General features: G+C 40.2%; 2 protein-coding genes across 7 annotated transcripts in view; one reads left to right on the plus strand and one right to left on the minus strand.

The window, feature by feature from the left end:
* Nucleotides 1–1,471: 1,471 nt before the first annotated feature.
* LOC112453876 (ubiquitin-conjugating enzyme E2 G1) lies at nt 1,472–5,374 on the plus strand. Its single transcript, XM_025014878.1, has 4 exons — nt 1,472–1,623; nt 3,834–4,213; nt 4,307–4,429; nt 4,908–5,374. The coding sequence occupies exons 1-3, from the start codon at nt 1,578–1,580 to the stop codon at nt 4,385–4,387; spliced, it is 507 nt and encodes a 168-aa protein (XP_024870646.1). The 5' UTR covers nt 1,472–1,577; the 3' UTR covers nt 4,388–4,429; nt 4,908–5,374.
* Nucleotides 5,375–10,427: 5,053 nt separating this feature from the next.
* Nucleotides 10,428–22,443, minus strand: part of LOC112453856 (homeobox protein cut) — a 128,739-nt gene continuing 116,723 nt past the window's right edge. Inside the window, exons 5-8 of one of the 6 annotated variants that reach the window (XM_025014843.1) lie at nt 17,962–18,298; nt 16,876–17,512; nt 16,520–16,778; nt 10,428–15,739 (exon numbers count right to left, since the gene is read on the minus strand). In XM_025014843.1, coding sequence (XP_024870611.1) covers nt 14,043–15,739; nt 16,520–16,778; nt 16,876–17,512; nt 17,962–18,298 — 2,930 coding nt within the window. In that variant the 3' untranslated portion in view covers nt 10,428–14,042. Of the gene's footprint in view, nt 15,740–16,504; nt 16,779–16,863; nt 17,537–17,961; nt 18,311–22,443 lie in introns of all 6 variants that reach the window. The other 5 variants (XM_025014840.1, XM_025014842.1, XM_025014839.1 and 2 more) reach the window with 5 other exon arrangements.

Raw genomic sequence — 22,443 nt, forward strand, 5'->3', positions numbered from 1 at the left:
GTTCGAAATACAAAAGGCGTACATTAATATCCGTATAAAAGACACAAAGTACATAAAATATCGTAGTATTCATGAATATTTGAGTTCGATGTTGTTAATTTATGGAAAGACGTCTGAATTTTGCATCGCGTGATCATCTCCATTCCGCCGCGCTGTCCCGTCTCAATAGCACAATAGATAAATCTGGATGATAGCATCGAAGCAATACAAACCTGGACGTAACATCAGCCCGCGCACATATTCTAGATGCCAATAAGTAAACAAACCGCGGCGCGAAATGGAATCGAAATCGGACCATAAATCTCGAATGTAACCGTGCGAAATTGCTGAGAAAGCAAAGATACATAACCGTCGATCCTCCTCCATTTCTATTTTTACCTTTCTTCCCGTATACCATAGGTAGATTCTTTTGCGTATAATAAGCGGTATGAGTTTTTCTCTTTCTTTCTTTTAGAAACTAAGAGTGCATAAATACTTTTTTATTCGTCACAATTTCCGAAAGAAGATATTTTACATTTATTATGTAAAGTATTCTGTATTCTGTAGTATTTATTATTTTAAAAATTACTGCATTTGTGTTATATTACAATACAGATTTCAAAAACACTTATTTTAATTAGCTTTTTAGTAATTAAATGTAATTAAAAATTATAATACCCGATTATTCATTACCAATTTTGAAAATTAAAATAATATTTTGCATTATTTATACAATATAAAGTATTAAAATCGTATTTCACACATCCTTTACTTAAAAAAAGACATTTATAATTTTTATACCTATAGTTATAAGTTTAAAAATATGGGGAATAATATATTATAATATACTTTATTTATTTTTTGTACTATACGTTTTCGTGTTGAAAGATTATTTCGTAATTGTTAAAATTTTGAAATAGAGAAAATGCATATTAAGTTAAAAAATATAATAAAAACAATTTTCTCTTATAAATTTTACGTTGTACGCATTTTCATAAAATTATATTTTATATATGATTAAGTTTAATTACAATATAATTAACTTTCGGTCACTGCAAGTTCTATTTAAACAAAATAATAATTCACAATTATAATTCTATTTCAATAAAAGAGATTGCAATATTAATTGATTACTTAAGTCTCATATTACTTGCATTAACCTAATTAATTATTCTAATTAACATAATCACAACTAATTAAATTGTGTTTCCCTTCACGCCTCCAGAACTTGAATTTCATTCTCGTTATCGTGTATCGGATATTTACTTTGAAGTTTGGAATTATAGTTTGAATACCTGCTTTTACCATTTGTCGGCGCAGTTTTAGCTCCGTTCGCTTCACGATTGTTTCTCGCTAACATCGGCGCTCTGCTTTATTCACAGTTCGTCGCTTTGTCCAGAGTTTCAATCGATTGTCACGCGGCGTGTGGCACCGACGGCGCCGGTGCATCAGACCGGCGCAGTGCTCGGGACGGAAGAACATATGTTTAGCCAGTGGCGCATGCGTGGTCACCGCTTCCGCGACGTACCTAGCCATCTTTCCAGTCAAGCAAAAGTGATTGTTTTCAGTCTTAGTCTTATTTAACTGAACTTTTATTAATGTCAGAGCCACAGTCCGCGCTGCTATTACGGAAACAATTAGCAGGTACAATGTGAGCGCGGTGCGAGTGTTAAGTGCGTCTGACGGTAGCGCGAAGCGCGGACCGTGCGTGGTAATCCCCGCGGAGTCGTGTGACTCGCGCTCTCTCGCACGAAGGACTCCGCCGCCCGTCGCCCGTCCCGTCGTGTCTCGCGGCCCGACCGACGTCGCCCCGCGACGGGCCTCCTCGCCGCGCTCGTCCACGTCGTGGAGTCGTCGCGCTCGCGGGTAACCGCGGCCACGCTCGGCGCGCTCCGCACGTCGTCCTCGCCGGCTCGGCTGTGACCGCGCCGCTCAGATACGGGGCGTGAAAATCAATACGCTCTCTCTTTCTCTCTCCCGCGAGGAGAGAGAGAGAGAGAGAGAGAGAGAGTCTGTGTACGCTGCGCCGTGAATAAACGTTAACCTAAGCGGCGGCGGCGTAAACGTCACCGTCACCCTCGTCGTCCTCCGCGGCACGCCGCGATCTCCAAGTTTGACTTGTTTCCCTGTCCCCTTCCCCGCTATCTCCCTCCCCCTCTTCCCCAACCTCCGTCCCCGCTCCCGTCTCGTCGCGGACGGGAGCCGGTTCGTCGTCGCGCGCCGAGACGACGAGGACGACGTCGATGTCGCCGAACGAAGGCCGCCTCTCTCGCCTCGTGCCCGAAAATAATTGCAGGCCTTGTTATTTATAGCGTACGCGCGTCACCGCCGTCGTGTGCACGTTACTCTCCTCGTGAGCGTGACGGAGAAAAAACATCGAGCGGCGAAGCGAGAGAGAAAGAAAATAAAGTAAAAATTGAGAGGAAAAAAAAGAAAACGGGAGACAGCGTACAGATAGGGACGAGAGAGAGAGCGCGAGGAGCGAGCGTGAGAGCCGGAATCGCCGGAGAGAGAGAGAGTGAGAGAGTGCGAGGGAAAGAAAGAAAGAATGAAGGAGAAAGAGGGAAGGGAAGGAAAGAGCGAGCAAAAGCGCGTCGTGCAACGACCATCGAAGGTCAGCCGCCTTCGGGCTATGCTCCCCTGTTCCAGACGAGATCGACGCCACGAAAAATGCCTCGGAGTTTCGCCTCTCTTTGTGCGACCGCGACGTAGAACGGAGTCGCGCTGCGTGCGCGCGCGAGAGCGAGACGAGGAGAGAAGGAAAGAGAGAGAGATAGAGAGAGAAAGAGAGAAAGAACGTCGTCGCGTCAGTAACCTCGTGCCTCGTCTCCAGCGTCTCCTTCGCGCGGGGCACGTCGCGCTGACTCACCGCACCGCTCGGCCTCCCGTGCAGCGGCGATCTCGCATGGGCGAACTTAACCTGTACGCCGCGCGCGCGCGCGCGCGCGTCCCGTCCCGGACACGCTGCCTGGCGGCGATTGACGTGTCGTAGCTGACGCGCACACGTGCGCGTGCACGTGCACGCGCGACTGTCATCGCGCTAATGAGCTTACCCCCGTGGACAATACTGCTCTTTCCCCCTTTTTTACGCGTTGCCGTTATCTGGCGGGGAACATAACCTAGACACTTGGACGATGTCCTCTGTAATCTGATGGCAAGCTGCACTTGCCGTCACAATTAGCTAGAAGTTTTGTCACGATCTTGATTATTCATGTTTGGTCGAGATTTAGAAGCTCACTGTTTTTTTTTTTTTTTTGAATTTTTTCTTGCTCTCTCTCTCTCGGGTATTGAGTCTAGGGGATGGTCCTCTCCCAAGGAAGATTGACCTGCGACATTCAAAATGAATCTATTGTGTTTCGGGAGTATATGTTGTGTGAAAATTGTTTTAGAAGATAATTATATATGAATCATTACTCCGGAGCTAATTATAACTTGGTGATAATGTCGCGCTTGTTTTATCATAGTTTTTGTTAAAACCTATACATAGGTTTCTTGTCATAGGTATTATCTTGACTTATTGTTGCTATTTCATATTTTAATTATTATTAAATCATATCATTTGTTAAGCACTCTGTTAGAATTTAAAGTTTTAGCTAGTCTTTAAATACTTAAATTCTTTCATTTTTTAGGACAAAAAATATCTTGAAATAATGGAATACAATTAGTACTTGTTAATTGATACTCGTTATCTGATATGAATATATTTCATACTTGTAATAGTTTATTGTTTACATTTTCGGATGTATTTTCATTGTTGAATACGTCAGATATGATTTGAATATAGAACCTATGAAATAATCTTTATAGTCAGTCTTTCTTTCTTCGTCTTTACTCATTTTCTTCCTTTCTTACAGAATTAAATAAAAACCCAGTAGAAGGGTTTTCTGCAGGCCTCATAGACGACAATGACATATACCGGTGGGAAGTACTCATTATTGGACCTCCGGATACATTGTACGAAGGTGGTTTCTTCAAAGCACATTTACAGTTTCCAAAAGAATATCCACTTAGGCCACCAAGAATGAAATTTATAACCGAAATATGGCATCCAAATATCGACAAAAATGGAGATGTGTGTATATCGATATTGCATGAACCCGGTGATGACAAATGGGGATATGAGAAAGCGTCGGAGCGGTGGTTACCAGTTCACACAGTCGAAACTATCTTGATAAGTGTTATAAGCATGCTTGCAGATCCTAACGATGAAAGCCCTGCTAATGTGGATGCCGCCGTAAGTATCTGTATATATTAGAAAATATTATGTGCTTTGTGTTTTTTCCTTTTTGTATAAATAACTTATCTACTTTTGTTTCTCTTATTGCAGAAAGAGTGGAGGGAAAGTTATACGGAATTTAAGCGAAAGGTGGCGAGGTGCGTGAGAAAAAGCCAAGAGGAGTGTTTGTAGGGGATGAACAAATATTCAAATGGAAAGACTTATTTAATTCTGGTAAGTTTTGCAAAAATAAGTAATAATGTAATAATTAGACGTCGGATTTTTATGCAGAATATTGGAAAAGAGCAATTAAACTAAGATTTAAGTTATTTATAATATCCAACATTTATACTGAACATATTTATACTGTAACATATATTCATATTGTAACATATTGGATATTAGAAATAACCTTAGAGAAAAGAAATCTTAGTTACTAATTGCTCTTTCCCAACAATTTGCATATAAAAAATCCGATGTCTAGTAATAATAACACATTTAATAAATTTATCTTATATTATTTATGATCATATGAATTATAGGCTTGTTCGTTTTCGCGGCACTTCTGAACTAGTGCAATAAGTTAGAATGAAACAAATATATTTTCTTTCATTCTAACTTATTGTACTAGTTCAGAATTGCAGCGAAAACGAACAGGCCTAATATTGGCGAGGTTGTTTTGACAATATATACATATGTAATATTAATGTAGGGAAGCCGTAAGCACTGTAAGAAAGATACCGACGCTCAGTATAAAGCTAACGGATAACAGTGCCACTAAAAGCGGAATAAGCCTGACCCATCCTTATGCAGAGAGAGAAAGCAAGACAGAGCGTGTGTGAACGCGAGAGAAAAGCTCACGCTGCTCTATCATGTTTATTAAATCACCGCCACCAACGTACGATCCAAATCCATCGAGACGGAGAACATAAAGGAGATACACACGCAATTCACCTTTTACATAATAAACAGCTAAAGAAAATTAATTTACACGTATACATAAAGAAAAGTATCATCTCTGTATGATTATTACCTTAATATTAATAGTTCTTATAAAAAACTTAACTCTCCCCTGCCCCTCCCATGCTCAAGAACGATCCTGAGCCCCGTTGGACAGAACCTTGTAATTTAAAATAATATGTTTACGTTTATCTCTCAATAATAATTCCTTAGTGTGTCGTTTCGTATTTTCTTACTTTCATAAATATATATATATATATATGTATAAATAAATTTTTTTATAAAGTCAAAAAAGACGGGACACATGCAAACAATCTTGTAAAATGTCTCAGCTATTGAGAATTGAGAATGGACTGCATACGACTTGCATATGACATTGCGGTGAGAATAATTGAAACCGTACGTACGCGGTAATGTAAAATATATATTAAATTTCCATCGAACCGTAAGTTGCCAAAATAATTAATTCTAATTCAAGTGATAATAATGATAATATTATTGTTAATGTATCAATAATTACAGTTAGTGCTCGTAACGTAATATACATATACGTATATGGTATGGTATTCACTCTTAAAACTCGTGTGCAGAGTAACGGCGCTTTCCTTACGAATTAAACTTGCGGTTCTTTATCATCATTACATTGAAATGGAAATAATTCTTTCCTCTTAGGAAATTCGTTCAACTTAGGTGAAATTCGTATAAATTCTTTGATCTGGGGTTATACATTATTTCATATTGTCAATTAAATCTTCAGACATTGAAACAACGTCTATGTTACATTACACCTGCTCTTTTCTCATCCATTTTATTAATTATTTGTCGCATACTTTCTTATCAGAACATATAATGACACAAGCAAGACATATAGTATCTTTTATTTCTGTCATTCTTATTTATATTTATTTAGAACAACTTTTATTAAAACAGATTTTTTATTAAATAAACTGCCATTTTCGACAGCATCAAGTATAGATTTACATACAAATAACATAAATAATAACTCATATACATTATCATTTTTATTTTTTATATCTTTTTATTAAATTAAATAGAAGATTGTTGATAATTGTAGTTTGCTGAAAAGCGCCTAGAAAACATCTAATTCTCTCCGCGATCTCTGATTCGCTGTCTCAAGTAGTCACACTAATTCAAACATTCGATGTGGCGCGCTTGATCGGCCGCCATGACACTTTCGGCGGTGCTTTCGGAGCGGACGGACGAAGTGTCCGCGCTCCGCAATTAATCGCGAATTTTACTCGGTAAGTGTGCCTAAATAGCCGTCTTTCTATCGGGAGTGCCGATTAAAGTGACGGGCGATCGCCGGAATGTGTCGGTTTCCTCGGATCATCGTGATCGTTGCCGTTTCATCGATCGTGATCGACGCTGGACTGTGAGGTTTGAATTCGGGCTGCGTTATTCTCTTTGAACGTTTTCGTGCTGAAAGCGTATTCGATCTTTCTTTAACATACTGTGCAATAAAGATAGAATACGCAGCACGAAAGTGTCCAAAGGAAATGCAGCCTCTCGGTGTAGTATACTCCAGTGAGTACGAATTCCGATGACGTAGGCACGCGAATATGACCCTTATGTCTCCCTAAGATAAATCAGTACGCGTTTAACGTACTTTTCATTAGACGTAGCATGTCCAAAATTTAATGCTCATTGATAATTATATCATGCGTATAAACTGTATCTAACGGGTAAAGCGGGAAATTCGCCGCTGAGTATAGTATATCGCGTCGGTAGACGATCAAGTAGACGATAGACGGCGAATGTGCCACAGATCCGTCAACTAAACTCCATACAATCGTAGCGTCACTTGCTATGTGGCGGCGTCTGGTCGCGTCGATAACATGAAAACGAGAATTTCGCCAAGTAAACTCCGTGCGATTGTAGGCTCACTGGGTAAAGTGTGTCGCGTCGGTAATACGAACAAAAATTCCGTCTCAAGCGAACTCGGTGCTCGGTGCGACTGTAGTAATAATAGATATATCGTGTTAATAACGTAGTACAGTGAACGTACATTGCAATTCCGTAAAATAAATTTTATACTACCGTAGCATAACCATAATTTTCTACGGATCGATTATTTATGCATAAATTAATTAAAATATGCAGTATTTATATATGTAGTAATTTAGTAGTATATATTTACATAATAATTGGTGGTATTTGTACATGTAATAATTGACGGTGATCGCGATTATTTTTTACTTTAGCCGCAATCACTGCTTATGGTTAATTTGCAGGCTAGACACTCTGTAGTTATTTGCTATAATAATATAGTTGTGATTGCTAAATTATATGTATGAGATAATTAAAATTTGCGATACTTATTGGCAGCGATCGCGATAATTTTCCCTGTTAGTCGCGATTACTGCTTACGATATTCTTTAAGCAGTTATTCGTTGTATGTAGTTATAGTTTATTATGATTTTCTGCAGTGGTAGATGTGTTTATTATGTTTATAAAATTATATGCATGAGAATTAATTGAAACAATACTTATATTGACATAATAATTGGCAGCGACCGTGATAAATTTTTCGTACTGGACGCTGTTAGTTACAGATGAATATATAAATAATTAGAGTTTATGATCATTATTTGTAAGATTAATCAAATATCTTTTTTTTTCTTACCCATCTCTGTATATACTTTTTTAGACAGATTAAAATACGCAGTAATAATTGAGTAGTTAAATTATAGTTAATGAGATGGTAGCTACGGTTATAAAAATTTCTTTTTTTATTGGATTAAATTCATATTAAACTTTAAATTGAAAATAAATAGCTCGCAAGAATTGAACGTATAATATTGATAGTGCCAATTACAATAAAATCTATTACGCATTTTATACATATACATAAACGTAATTAGTAAACGTATCTAACGTTGATATTTTTAAAATTTTTCGATACAATTTAATTCGGAAACCTAGCTTATACAATATCGGGAGTCGAGAGAGGTACTTGCTACGTCTGATGAAAAATCCGCTATTGTCAATAATTGATTGCAATTATGTCGAAACGCGTCGTGGAACAAAGTACATTTTATCTTCGTGTCATGTCGCACCATGGCGAACTCGCGGCGTGAATTCGCGATTTTTCCGCTATTCCGAAAACGAAGTGTAAAGCGCGAGTTAACTTGCGGAGTTCGTTCAGTGCGTGATTAAGTACTCGTTTCCGGCATTCATCGCTTCCTCGACGGATCTGACAAAGGACATTGCCACAGGATGGATTTTACAACGGATGTAGTAAACAGCAATGCCCTAACTGGTGAGTAAAATTATCTATTTGTTATTTAAGTATGATGTGTGCATGCTATCGTGATAACGCATATACATGATTGCGATTATTTATTGAGTCATAAAGGAACTGAGAAATATTTAAATAATTAAAATCAATTTATAAATGAAAAAGTATTTAAGTAATTATTTATACAATTTATTGCGTACAGCTGCGTTTTAATAAAAATGGAAATAATTAAATGATATGTAAGAATCAGTACATACAAGAAATATAATTAATTAAAATTAATTACAATACATTAATTTCTGTGCAGGTACAGCTAAAGGTGTACTTAGCGAGGGTACAACGACTGGTGAGTGAATTCATTTATTACATCTTTATATTAATCAATAACAATAACAATATCATCCGCCACTTTCACTGTTATTCTTTTATATATGTATAACTATTAAGAGCCGCGCTTTGATGATTGTTTTCTCATTTACAATTTACATTTTTGCAAGTAAATAATAAAATTATTTACTCCATTTCTACAATATAAATTGCAATTTTATTTAAAGGGCTCTACAATACCGAGATCTTAAAGACGCGTACCTACTGCGGTTAACGAAAGTTTAATAAAGTACATTCTCTTGTGAATGTTTTTTTTTGTGTGAATGTATGTAATAAATATTTATACATATATAAAATATAGAATCGGAAGATTAAAATATCTTCTTATATTATAAGCGTACATAAAATTTATATTTGCAATCGAAGGTAAGTGATTGTGGTGGGAAATCACATGCTTCTTTCCTCAGCTGTAAGATGCCGCTGCAGCAAACGTTAATAAAAAAAGTAAAAGTTTGTTTAACATTTCAAAATAATTCCGAGATAATAAAATACAAATTTATTTTTTAATTTCTCTACAGTTTTGTTAAAAAATAGAACATCGTGTTTTATTATTTTCTTTATTTGCACGATAATGAGTATAATAAATTAGTGCAATAAATTAGTATAAAAACATTAAATCCAATTTTCGTTTTCTATTTTTTAATGTGCATATAATATGCGAGATCCATAAAAATAATATCCAGTTTAATTAGTTTAAAAAAATTTTTTGTTATTCTAGCAATTTTATTCGTGTCAAAAGTTTAAAATTTATTAAGGCTATATTAAAGCAAGATCAATACGGTAAAAAAGGGAAAAGATGGGTGATTAATAATTTGCAGCGTAATATTTAATATACAGGCTTTTAATTTAGAAACTTTTTAAAGGAAACATTGATACGAATAATATAATTTTATGCGTATATACAATGAAGATAATCTTCCATTTATCTCGTGGTTGAATTGTATGTTATTGCATGTTTAACAACTACTCCGAGAATTTTAAACGGTAAGAATGTAAGATTCATCTAGGGAATCAGAATAACAAGAATAATTAGCGTAATAATACTTAAGACAGTTTGAAACATCAAGTCTCTTCATGTTATTATGTATATTTTTACAATTATACGCTTGTTACATATTTTTCCAGTATTAAATTACAGAGAAAAACAAGAAATAGATATATTGTGTAATAAACATATTATTTGAAAGAAAACAAAGATAAGCCATCATAGTTGCTTCTTCACGTTTTATATGCTACATAAAAGTAAAATATTATGAAATTCTGTCTTTCTGAAAATGAATTACCAAAAAATCTCTTTTTGCCTATAAAAGTAGTGATTATTAAACATGCACATATCAAATTAATCAAGAAGATAAAGAGCTAAAGTTTTGAAATTTGAAGAGAAGCATTTCAAAGTTAGAAAGAAACCAAATAAGTTGTAGCAATAATTTATTCTGTCAATGTCTCCGAGGCGGTGATGATTGTTATTGTTATTGATATTTAGCAACAATTAGCCGCCTTAATGTTCAAATTCTCACGGAAGAGATGGATAATATAATTTAATATAATTTTTCGTAAAGTCGCATAAAGGAGATATTAAAGATCCTTATATATAAGTTAAGATCGTCAATAAATCTCTCATATATCTTCAATATTTTGTATACCTTATTTATTTCTTTTTTATCTTCGTATAATAATCGTAAACGTACAATTTAAAACAATAGTGCTCGTGTGTTTATGCAATGTACAGGATACTCTTTAAAGCTATAATACAGTTCGAAATGAAATACAAATCAATAGACTATTACTTTAGGTAAACCTTCTTGTTTTTTTTTTAATACATTATTTTCACTACTGGATGACAGTGTCCTTCGTGGTTCGTTTACTCTTCTTTTTTTTTCTTTTTTTTTTGATCGTATGCCCGCGCGCGTGCGGTTTCGGTACACGCGCGCGTCTCTCCCTCGCGCGTCCTGGGGGGGGGGCCTCAACAGCTTTTAAATGTCTATCTACAGTTACCTTTTGTTGTAAAATATTATTAGGTTTTACGATATGATTTCCCTCCTTCCCGCCGTTGTCGATAACGCTAACGCATCCGCACGCAATTATGCCCTTGTGTATTCGTTACGTTATATTACATGTCCGCCGTACACCATAGACGGTCGTCGATCTTTGCTCTCGACATAAAAGCTGTACTGTTTAAATAATTAAAGCTAATCGGCTATCTACCGGCTATCCTGTATCTACAAAGAATCTATGCGTTACACTTGTCCGCCGCGAACGAAGAACAGGGAAACAATCATAATGTATAACATATATAATAAATCGTAAGGCGCCTATCCGTCGAGCTTCGGCCGCGAATGCGGCCTAAAATCCGATCGTCGACACGAGTCGCATTATTGTTGTACCTGTAATAAATCCTAAGAAAACAAGCTCGCGTTCGACTCCTCCGTCGTGAGAATCGACGATTATCTACGGATTTGCGATTGGCGGATGCCGCGTCAGTCGTACAGTTAACCCAAGTTGACAAATCGTATAAGGATGAATATTAGACTAATGCTCGAGCGAAATAATTTAGTTTGGTATTCGAAGATGTGAGATCGCACGTTTGTTCTTTTTCTCCCTGCTTCATCGTAACCTGCTCGCATCCAGAGCTTTTACTATCGTAGACTTATAGACGATCGATGAAATACGGATGTCTTTGTCGTGATCTCGTCTGCCACGATCGTTCACATTCTCGTTGATCGTCAGGCTACTCGGTAAGACTCAGGATCACTCGTCGACAGGCGGAATCAGCGTCATTAAGTTACGAGATGTAATCGCATGAGTATAGCAATATGTACATTCGATAATCCGGTCCGATCGACTTCCGTTGTGACGATTCATGAAAAACTTTAAAAAGAATCGAGAATCAAGGTTGGGGAATGGGGAAAAACAGAATCCATCGATCACTGGTCTCTCGTTTAGCAATGCCCTTCTAAAGCGATCGTCTCGCACGAATTCCTTGCGTCTCTGCCTCGTGTCATGCAATATCATTCACGTTTGTTTCCTTTTTTTTTATATTTTTAATTGCGGACTAGAATTTAATTGAAGATTAAAATTTATTCTGGTAAATACTATAGTTTGATTCGTAATAATTCGAGGACTGTCTCTCTTTCTCTCTCTTACGAAGTTCATCACGCACGCACATGTTCACTCATTCGTTCACTCGTCCTTTCGCTCTTAATGTCTCGCTGAATCGCCTCGAAGTATCTTCTATTCTGCGCATTTTTCCCTCCCTCTAGGCATCGATTAATTTACGGCAAATTCTCATAATTACGTGTTCTCCTTTTGCGCCGCTTATAATAAACCGAACGCTGCATTTTCACGGATCGCGACGAGTGGTTATTGAAACACATGGCTCAATTCTCTTTCTTCTCTTATCTCATCGTTCGTCACTGATTACGCAACTTCATCCTTACCGTCCGCGACAAGTGAAAATTCAGCGTGCAGTCGCTCAATGTGTACCGCTGTTAGTCTGCGTGTGGATATATTCGTACGCTATTAGATAGTTAAGTGTGGTAAGTAAGTAAATATACAAGATCGTATTGTGTTTATATACGTGCGTGTACCTGTATGTGTATATGTATATGTGTGTATGTATGCATGTATGTAGTTCTTTGTTTTCGTATTCCGAAGTTTCTTCCATTCTTTATCTTTGTACAGAGATATTTACATATGCTAAAAATCGCACGATAAATTCGCGCAATCTCTCGCCTCGTTCTGTGAAATCGGCGTGCCTGTTCGTCTTTTGCTCGCACGCGCTCTTTCTCTTTATGCATCATCGCAATATAAGCTCTATCACATTGGCTTTACAAGCCACATTGTTGTCACGACAATGATTCTAATAATAATAAAATAATAATGATTATTGATATAATAATGAAAATAATAATAGTAATGATAACATAAGCCTAATAATACAATAATATAAATATAATACAATAATAATAATCAAAAGAATATTAAATAATAATCGTCAAAGATATATTCATCACCAATTATTTTAGCGCAGCTAATAGTTTCCAACAAATAGAAAAAGGAAGTTTAAATAATCATCTCGTGGAACGAATAAATTTACTTCTTTTTTGGTATTTTACATTCTGCAACGCCGTTCAACATATCAACGTAAAAATAGTAATCGATGACAGTGCTCTTGTCAACTGAGATTATTCAATAATGATAATTATAATTATTTAATAATAATATTAATAATTTGTAATTATATATAATAGCAGTGATAATAATAACATTGGTAACGGTCTTAAGTGATCATTCTCCTCGCAGTTTTATAAATAGACGGGTAAGCAAAAGGTAGGAAAAGAGAGAGGAAAACGTCGAGTCTTAACCGAAAGAGATAAAAAGGTACGTAACTGGAGATAGAGAGAGGAGTATACAACATTAACAGCTTAATCGCTATGGGGGATATAGGGAGGCGAGTATAAACAATAACATGAATCACAATTATGCAATAATTATTAATCGGCCGTTCCGTCGCGCGTAATTTTCGTTTAAAAATTAATAATAATTCGATCTAACAATTAGTTACTGGGAGATTGCACTGTGACGAACCCGGACCACCTCCGTTTTCCGTGCATTATCTAGTCCGCTCCTAGTCTCTCCCCTCCGCTGGAATGATATCCCATCAATCATCCATCATCGGGAGGGGGAGTGTCATCCAAAAGCGAAAGCGGCCGGGGTTCTCTCGAATTTCGAGCGAATTGCAACGAGAGCCCGTCGTCCTTCCACAGCCGGCCTCGTTGTACTTCACAGTTCCTCTAAATGATACGATCTCGCCATTGGCCCGCGCGCACCGACACTGATCTCGTAACACTTGCCGCATAGAAAATGTCAATGTGAGTCCTTTTGATTGAGCTCCGTTCAGTTTTGATCGTTTTGTTCTCCTGGCGCTGGTCCGTCGACCAAGATATCCTCTTGTTTCCTCTCCGATGACACCTTCCTAGATTCTTTGCGTTCGCCTCACTATGATAATGCCCTCGTGGTAGGCAGGACTCGCACGATCGAGTCCTATAGCTGGTTTTCTCATTTAAAACTTAACTAGATCGGTGATCCTTGCGGAACGTCTTTTCTTACAAAGCGTTTTGGCATATCTCAACAATACGACCCTGGAAACACGTTGGACATTCCGCTCGAGTTTCGACTTTGTCCGAAGAAAAAACATCGAGCTCGCGCGTAATCCCATGGAATTTTGTGCCTCGAATTGTCCTAGTAATCCCACGTTTCCTCTGGTTCGTGTTTCACCACGTCCTTCGGACTTTCTTCCGTGGACTGTTGCGTCTGTTGCGCCGACGGCGGTCTGAGCGACGTCGTTGGACTGTTCTGACCAGACTTTGGACTAGGAAGCGGGCTATCCCGATCGGCCCCATTGTTGCCCGACACGGAAGAGACATCGCTCTGAGCATCCTCTTCGTATCGATCCTGCACTGGTGTCGGCTCGACTCTTACAGTTTCCTCGGCCTCTCTCTTTACTCCGTAATCGTCCGTCTGCATCACGCAAACGCCATTGATGATAACTTCGTCGCCCGTTCTCGTTGGTTCTTGCCACTCTGGATTCACCCATTGTGGTGCCGCGGGTTTTCTTCTATTGGACCTGGCCGTCGTGGGTGCCGTCGGTGTTTCTGTGGGTTCCCTCTTTATACTGCCGGCCGAACCTTCCGAATCCTCGCTACCTAGATTACTCATCGCGTCCTCGACGTCCTCGTCCTCGAATTCTTGATTGGGCTCTCGCTTCAGAGCATTCATGGAGAGGTCAAGGCCAGAACATTGTTCCTTCAATGCATTACCTACCAGGGCCGCCAGGTTAGGATTAAAGTACGGAGAGTAAGGTAAAGGTACATTTCCTAAACCCAGTCTCTCCTTTTGAATCTCCAACAGTCTTTGGTTCAATAACAATCTGAATTGAACAGGGTCGAACGGTTGACCGGGTTCTCGTGGCGATTGCGGCTCCGGTTGACCGTGCGGCGTCTGTTGCTTCAGTCTCATTCGATGATTGTGAAACCAGTTTGTTATCGTCCTCGAAGATAGGGCGAGTTCACCGGCAAGGAATTCGATGGTGGCCACATTGGGATACGGATCCAAGGCGAATGCGAGTCTGAGAGCTTCCTTCTGTTCTTCCGAAAAAAGAACGCGCTGCTTCTTCCCGGTAGTGGGTCCCGGACCAGGTGATGCCGCGTGATAGAACTCGGCCGTGTCGTTACTCGAAGTGTCGGAACTGTTGTCGTGACCGGGACCGCTGCTACGTCGTCTCTTGTTCGCCTCTCGTCGTTCGTTCTTCAACGCCTGCAGTCGGTCGACGTTGTGTGCGTCTGACAGCCAAAGTTGCATTCTAATGAAAGGCTCCCGACCTTTTATACTGAGCATATGCCATGGTTTCGGTTTGCTCAGTAGCTCACTGACGGAGCCTTGCGACAGACCGAGAACTGCTTCACCAAAGATCTTTTGGCCGATGTTGTTAGCCAGTAACGCTTCCTTGATCTTCGTTGTGATTGTCTGTGTGTCGAGATCCTGCGTAAGGGCGGCCATCTCGTATACGCTTGGTGAAATGTGCGGATGAAGACTTCGAAGTGGCGACGGTGCCATTTGATGATGCGGCGAGTGTAGTGACATTTGTTGCTGCTGCTGCTGTTGTTTCTTTTGAAGTTCTTGCATGCTGAGCTGAGTATGAGGATGATGAGGTCCGGGCGGGGTCAACATCATCGGTGGTGGTGGCTGAGGATGCTGCGGAAGCTGCGGATGCTGAGGACTTTGTTGTGGTGGGCCGAGCTGCATCTGACTCTCCTGCTGATGCTGTTGCGCCGCTGCTTGCGCAGCTGCTTGAGCGGCGGCCTGCGCCTTCGCTGCGTTCTGAAGCTGTTCTTGGACGAGTTTCGTTGGCGGCATAGGTTTCATAGGTGTTCCACAAGCTGTAACAATAAGAAATTCGATCAAGAAAATTCAGGAGTTTTAAACAAAATTTGATAGTCCGAAAGCTCGTCTCCTACGGACGTCAAACAATGCAAGTCTTTGTCCATTTATTTCTATCAAAGATCATATCAATACAATTTTCAACTCATTCTGCAATAAAGTAAAGAAGTTGCATATATTGTAAGGTCTTTGATAAAGTATTAGAGTGATATGTAAGGAAGAGCCGATTGTTTGAATGAGTTTCGAAGTTTAGTTTATAATATTTAATTGAAGGATGAGAAATTGAGTTATAGTTCAACTTGGCGTGCACATTCGTTACAAAATTCATTTATGTCCCTTCGTACCGGTTACACTAACACAGAAATTCACGATTCGCGAAAGATTTATCTTTTAAGCCTTAACACTGAATACCGCAGTCTCAACCAAACTAACGGCTACCGTGTCTCACTATCTAGTGAGCACCTGACAAAGGCTCCATTACGAGTGATTCCGGAGCACGTTATCGTAAAAAATAAACTCGCCAAAAAATCAGAGACAAACGGTATTGGGGTGCATTACTGCTTACTGGAGTAAACGAAATACAATAAACAATTACTCCGTTTTCAATCGATGAAGGAATCTTACAATATGTTGCAAAGATGTCATGCTTGTTTAAAGTTTTTTTTGTTGTAACAAAATACACGTTATCGTGACGTCGTGTTCGTCAGACATATCAGAGCTCCCGAACTACATTGATAATAAAGTAACAAAACATCTATATTGACCTGAGTTAAACTTACGAGGCAGGCCGCCGTAGCCGCCGGTCCTCATTAGCTTCTCCGGTGCGATCTTGTACTGGCTGGCGACGAGCTTGTGCACCGCGTTGTCATCTTCGAGGAACATCTTCATCCGGATAAAGGGCTCACGACCCTTTTGGGTCAGCATGTGCCATGGTTTTGGACGCGCGAGGAGGTCTGACACTGATCCCTGAGATAGACCCAATACTGATTCGCCGAATAGCCGCTGTGAAATCGAATACTGAGACAGCTGTTCCTTCACCTGTGGATTAGAAATATTCAAAATTAGATATATGTAACACAAACAATAAATTGACGCTTGGTATGATTACTTGAATCACGCTTACAATCGCGCTTACCCTCTTTACAATATCTTCCGTGTTAAGATTATTGTACAGGTCGAACTGCTGCTGGGTAATCGGAGGAAGCACGGCTTTCAGCGGTCTTTGATTGGCCGAATGATGAGTTGGGGTGGACGGTTGACTTATCAGACTGTTCGTGATAGAGGCCATTCTCTGAAGAGGGCTGGCTGCCGCTGCACTAGAGAATTCCTCGTTGGGTGTCATCGCGGGGGGAAGTATGGAATTGCCAAGGGGTGAACTCGCGCTGGAACCGCCGGGCGTTGATTGAGGACCCGTCGATTCCTGCTTCGGCCTCACTAAAGAGAATGCACTTCCGGCGTGTCTCATCGCCTCTTCCATCTTCTCTTTTTCTTCTTCCGACACACCGTTTATCATTTTATTGCGCGGATCCACTTTGCCTAAACTCAAGTCCTGAACACCGCCGCCGCCATTCGCGGCTAAGTGGTGTTGTTGAAGAGCTTGCTGTTGAAGTGCCAGCAAACCTGGTAGTCCAGGCAATCCCGGCAATCCGGCCATCGAGGGATTCTGACCTGGTGCGGTATTCAATTTTTGGAGCTCACGGTGATAAGCATCCAATGCTAGTCGAATGTCTTCCTGGGTGCGCTCGATGCCTTGAAGACCGCCCTGGGTACCACTGAAAAAATGCGGAAAGATCGCGCTACGGTCAATCGAGGTCGTGTGCTGTCCTCAATAATGATCAATCGCGGTAAACGCAATCGTACATAAATAATGTACGATACATCCATCAACTTTAAATTACATGTCGCACAGAAAAGAAAATTTTTTTCCAATTGCAATCGAGATACATGTAGGTCATCATATTCTATTACATGGAGTATTTTTATTAGAGTTAGGTAGAGACATAGAAATTTGCACCACTCAAATAAGGTTTTTTTTATCACGAAATAACGATTTGCTCTTGACATTTCGTGCCACAATGTCCGAGTAAGTATAAGACATTAATTCGGTCGTGTGTGTCATGCGTTTAGTCATCATCGTGCATCGGAAGAGATTGTGTGTCATTCGGGTGAATTGCGATATAAACGTCGGCAAGCAAATCCATGTCATTAATCGTGATCTTACCTAGGGAACTCTCGCGGACGAAGATTTTCCACTCTCGTGCCCATCAGCTTGGCCAATTCTTCTTGGTAAATCCTTACCACCTTCTCCTGGGGAATGTCGTCGTTTTCGTACTTCTTCAGTCTCCTATTTTGGCTGTCCAATCTGTCTTTGTTGAACGGACTCGGGCAACCGAGTCTACTCGGACTCTTGCTGTCAGCGTCGTTCGATACCTCGTGCTCACCTCGCATTTGCATATGGCCCGATTCCGAGAGAATATGTGCCAATCTTTCGTCATTCATTTCCTGTGGACCACCATCCTGTGGTCCACGTGCGAATGCTGGCATTCCTTGCTCCTTGCCTGAAACATACTCTACGGGTGAGGCACAACTTGTGGTGTATTCTTACTCAGTTTGGTTGATCTTAAGAAATATATAATTAGATACACATAAAAATAAACTTAAAGTGAAAAACACAAATAATTCGCGACGCGTTGTTTGACTGACTTTTGAGTGATAGCAGTGCTATTTGCTATTTTCGCACATTTTCTTCTGTTGAGATCATTCTATATCTCAAGAAATGATGTTCTTTATTTAATACCATGTAACGTGATTTATATATTGTTGTAAAATCTCAAATTGATTTTACAAACCACATTCATTTTTTTAACGAAGAATGTTTATTCGAAAATATAGTAATCTATATAATAATGAGTCATATTTGGAGGATGATTTTATGTTCCTAAGTAATTAATAACGCGCGCAATCGATAACTGCGTGCTGAACCCGAAGGCGAAGTATACTCAACGACGATAATTAAAATATCCTCTTCTGAACTCTCTCCCTTGTGGTCTTCCCCCTGCACGTCGGTAGGAGTGTAGTCCCTCCTACGTGTTTCCCGTCTAATTGACCAATCAGCTGCAAGATTCAGATGAACGAACCACCGATCGTGTCTTTGATTGCTCTCACGAGCATCGCACGCGAATCGGCGAGAGAAAGTGGCTTGACACACGGCGTAAGAAGGCCGTACGTATTTTGACGGGTATAGAAGAAATAATCTTCGGGTGATTTGTCCATCAAGATATGATGTTCCTTACTTAAACGTGCGTTCGTGGAATCTACTGTATTTCCACGATTGCGAATGCAGTGAACGATTCTTATCCAGACGCGATTCGAGAGCCACGTTTTGTATCATTATCTTGTATCATTTGTGTTATGTAGATATGATTACTTCTAATGCCATGAGCAATCGCAACGTCCGCGGCGAGTACCGCATTAAGAAGAAGAATAAAGTCTCTTTTTCATCGCTTCTCTGTATTAGAGTATCGTATAGCATGCATCCTCCACGGGAAATTCAACTTCCCTTGCGATAATCCGTGTAAGTCGCATTCCATCTTATTATACGCTCTAACGCTGATAGATAAGTAGGTATACCTGTGTCAGAAGAAATCGACAGACTTGCCGATTAAGATAACGATAGCGAAATGTCCGTGCAATTGACAACCAGGTGGGTGGTTCGAAACATTCAAGTGAAATCGGGAAAAGAGAGAACGATGACGTATATGCATATCCGCGCGATCGCGCATTGTCGCAACGTTTGAATTCCTGCCAACAAACTCGTGCTTGCGTGATTATGCTTCTGCTCTCTTCATGCGCCTATAGATATACATATAGAACTAACAAAAGTTCCTTCATACACCAGATTCTGGATCTGTTAGGATCAGATGCTATTAATGAAGTATTTATAAAGTGAGAAATTGGTAGATACCGCGATGACCGACATAAAATAATCTTGGCAAACGTAATTAGAAATGTGTCAGAAGGATTGCTCATGGACAAATGTTATAAATTTTTATCATATTATAAATATGCATTGTTATATCACTAATTTTATCGCTGAATTCGGAGAAGCATATATGTAACGATTACGTTATATATATGTAATGATGTTTGCGGGTATACCGAGATAAAAGAAATGAGGTCACTATTACATACATCTTTTCTGTGGGTAGACCATCTGCGATCCCGAAATCAACGTCATCATTATCGAACGGTATATATCCTTTGAATTGCGTAATGGCAATATTTTACGCTCCATTCAAGGAATCATGTTACGTGGCCTTGATTAATCCTAAAGGTTGAAATATATGAATTTTATCGCCGGTAGCTCACGATAGTTGCTGTATCTAACGTGCCTAATAACAATCTTATTTATTGAAGATAATTAATTTTGATATATAGCACTTTGAATTTTCCGCTCTGTACCATTATCGTGCAAACCAAATGCTGCCACACGACAACGTAGTTCAGTCTTGTTAGAAACTGACGGTGAGAGATGAGTTACTTGCGTCACTATAACATCTTCCTTTCTGCGGGTACTTCGGCATCACATGGGAAACCTTACGCGCATCGTGTACGGAATCGTGTGCGCTAGTTGATTATTACATTCGAGAACCAACATTCTCCCGCGCAACTTTCTCATAGAAAATCTAGAATATAAGTAGTCGAGCAACAAATATTATCGGACGAACGCGATCGTGGACGATACCTTACGGCGCCGCGTGTAAACATACAACGACAACGAGCGCAATTCTTTACTTGTCGCGCATGTATCCGCAGACACTCTCATCAGTCCGGATACAATGAACGGTATCGCCGCAATTTCTCAATGTTTCTCTCAATTAAAAGGTATTTTCACAGGTTTGCTTAATCGCGAATCAACTTGTGCTACTTTTTAGGCGCTCGCAGCGTTGATTTGCGCGTTCCGCGGCAAGTATGCGCGTGTAGCATGTGTATTGTAGGTGTCGGTAAATTTTGATGAAATTAAATTTAGTAATAGTATTTCGTCAAATTATGAAAGATGTTACATTATGGCGGGAAAGGCGTTAAAATCAGACGTATTACTCCGAAAAATATCGCGTGAGTACATTGTATAATTCTCAACAGTTGGATGATAAAAGATTTTCATCTCATCGCTACTTCGATCGCTCACACATGCGTTAATTTCTCACGGTTTGAAAAATCTCAATGGCGGGATAAAGTCGCTTGGAAAATGGCCCGGTTGCTTTACGCAATGTCGCGGCATGTCCCGCATTGTTACAAGCTTTTGCGCACTAAATCCATACTTTTCTCAGCGATTGCACACCCGCCGCTGGCACCTTCGTCTCACCTGCGGATGGCGAAACGTCACGGTCGACGTGCGTCCCGATCGCGTCGCGGCATCAAAGACCGGTTACGGAGAATCGACGAAAGAGAGAACAATCGCGTCCGTTCGCAGTACACAATGGGCGCGACGATGACGCGCGAAGGAAATGTTCGCGTACGCGTACGCGTGCTCGTGCGTGTTTCACCGGAAAGGAAACCGTACCGCCGGCAATTATATTCGCGCCGTAAAATTGTCTCGACGCATGCACGTGCACGCGACGCGACCCGCGCACACACAAGCGCGCACGCGGCGCGAAATAAGGGAGAAACGTCGACAATGGATTCTGATTACAAAATCTAGAACGATTTCGTGGGAGCTCGCCGGTAACAGTGACTTAAGAAATTCACCCGATTGTTGCGGGAGCGAATGCGAGTTACGGGTTACGATGCTTCCGAACGCTACGCGTCGCGATTCGCGATCGCACGCGGGGATTTGTGGAGAACGCGCGTGCATGCGCCGCGTATGGAAATCGAGACACACGACGATCCTCGCGTCAGCTAGACTTCTTCGTAAAATTGGCACGTTTACACGGTGGAAATTGAGAACGTTGCATATATATACTGTTATATGATATTTAAGTAACATCGTCGAGGTAAATACATTCAATAATTTCAATAAATTCAATTAGCTCGATGCTCATTAAAAAGGAATGAATATTTCGTGAGTCGTCCGCGATATGCTAATTCGCCGAGCGGTCAGTACTTCACAATGAACGTGTTCACCGTGATATTATTTCAGAGTAATTCAGAGATAAACAGGACAAGTATATACATATATTTGTTCGCATCTTCCCGTGCGCGTCCCAATCATCTTGTGCACTGCATCTAAATGTTCTTAAATACCTGGCAGAATGTCGATTGAGCAACTATTGAGTAATTTAACTAGCGACACGGCGAAATTCTTAAGACATAAAATAAGTAACGAAATGCGATGCTGCGTAGGCAGCCCCTTCAAGTACCAAGTTCAAAGAATCTATCCCGAGGGGAATCTAGATACTATCGGCGAACTTACGATCACATTTACACGGAATCCTCGTTTGCATCATCGTTAAGAACGAAGGCGCGTTTGCATCCGAAAATCCTGATGGGGGATCGTGTGCGCATTACGTATCTTGCCGCGGCGAGGCGTCAAGATGTGGAAGGATACGAGCGGTGCATAAGATCCGATAAAATCGGCGCGCAAGGTGGAGCTAATGAACGAAACTTGTTCGCGCGGGATACAGTTGGAAGCGTTGCGTTCTGCAGCCGTTCGCGTGCACCTGTGCGCGCACCTGTATACAAGAAGTATTTTCCTCGTTACTTT

The sequence above is a fragment of the Temnothorax curvispinosus genome, unplaced genomic scaffold (assembly GCF_003070985.1).
Source record: "Temnothorax curvispinosus isolate PA1 unplaced genomic scaffold, ASM307098v1 QBEX01004747.1, whole genome shotgun sequence".
In the NCBI taxonomy this organism is placed as follows: domain Eukaryota; kingdom Metazoa; phylum Arthropoda; class Insecta; order Hymenoptera; family Formicidae; genus Temnothorax; species Temnothorax curvispinosus.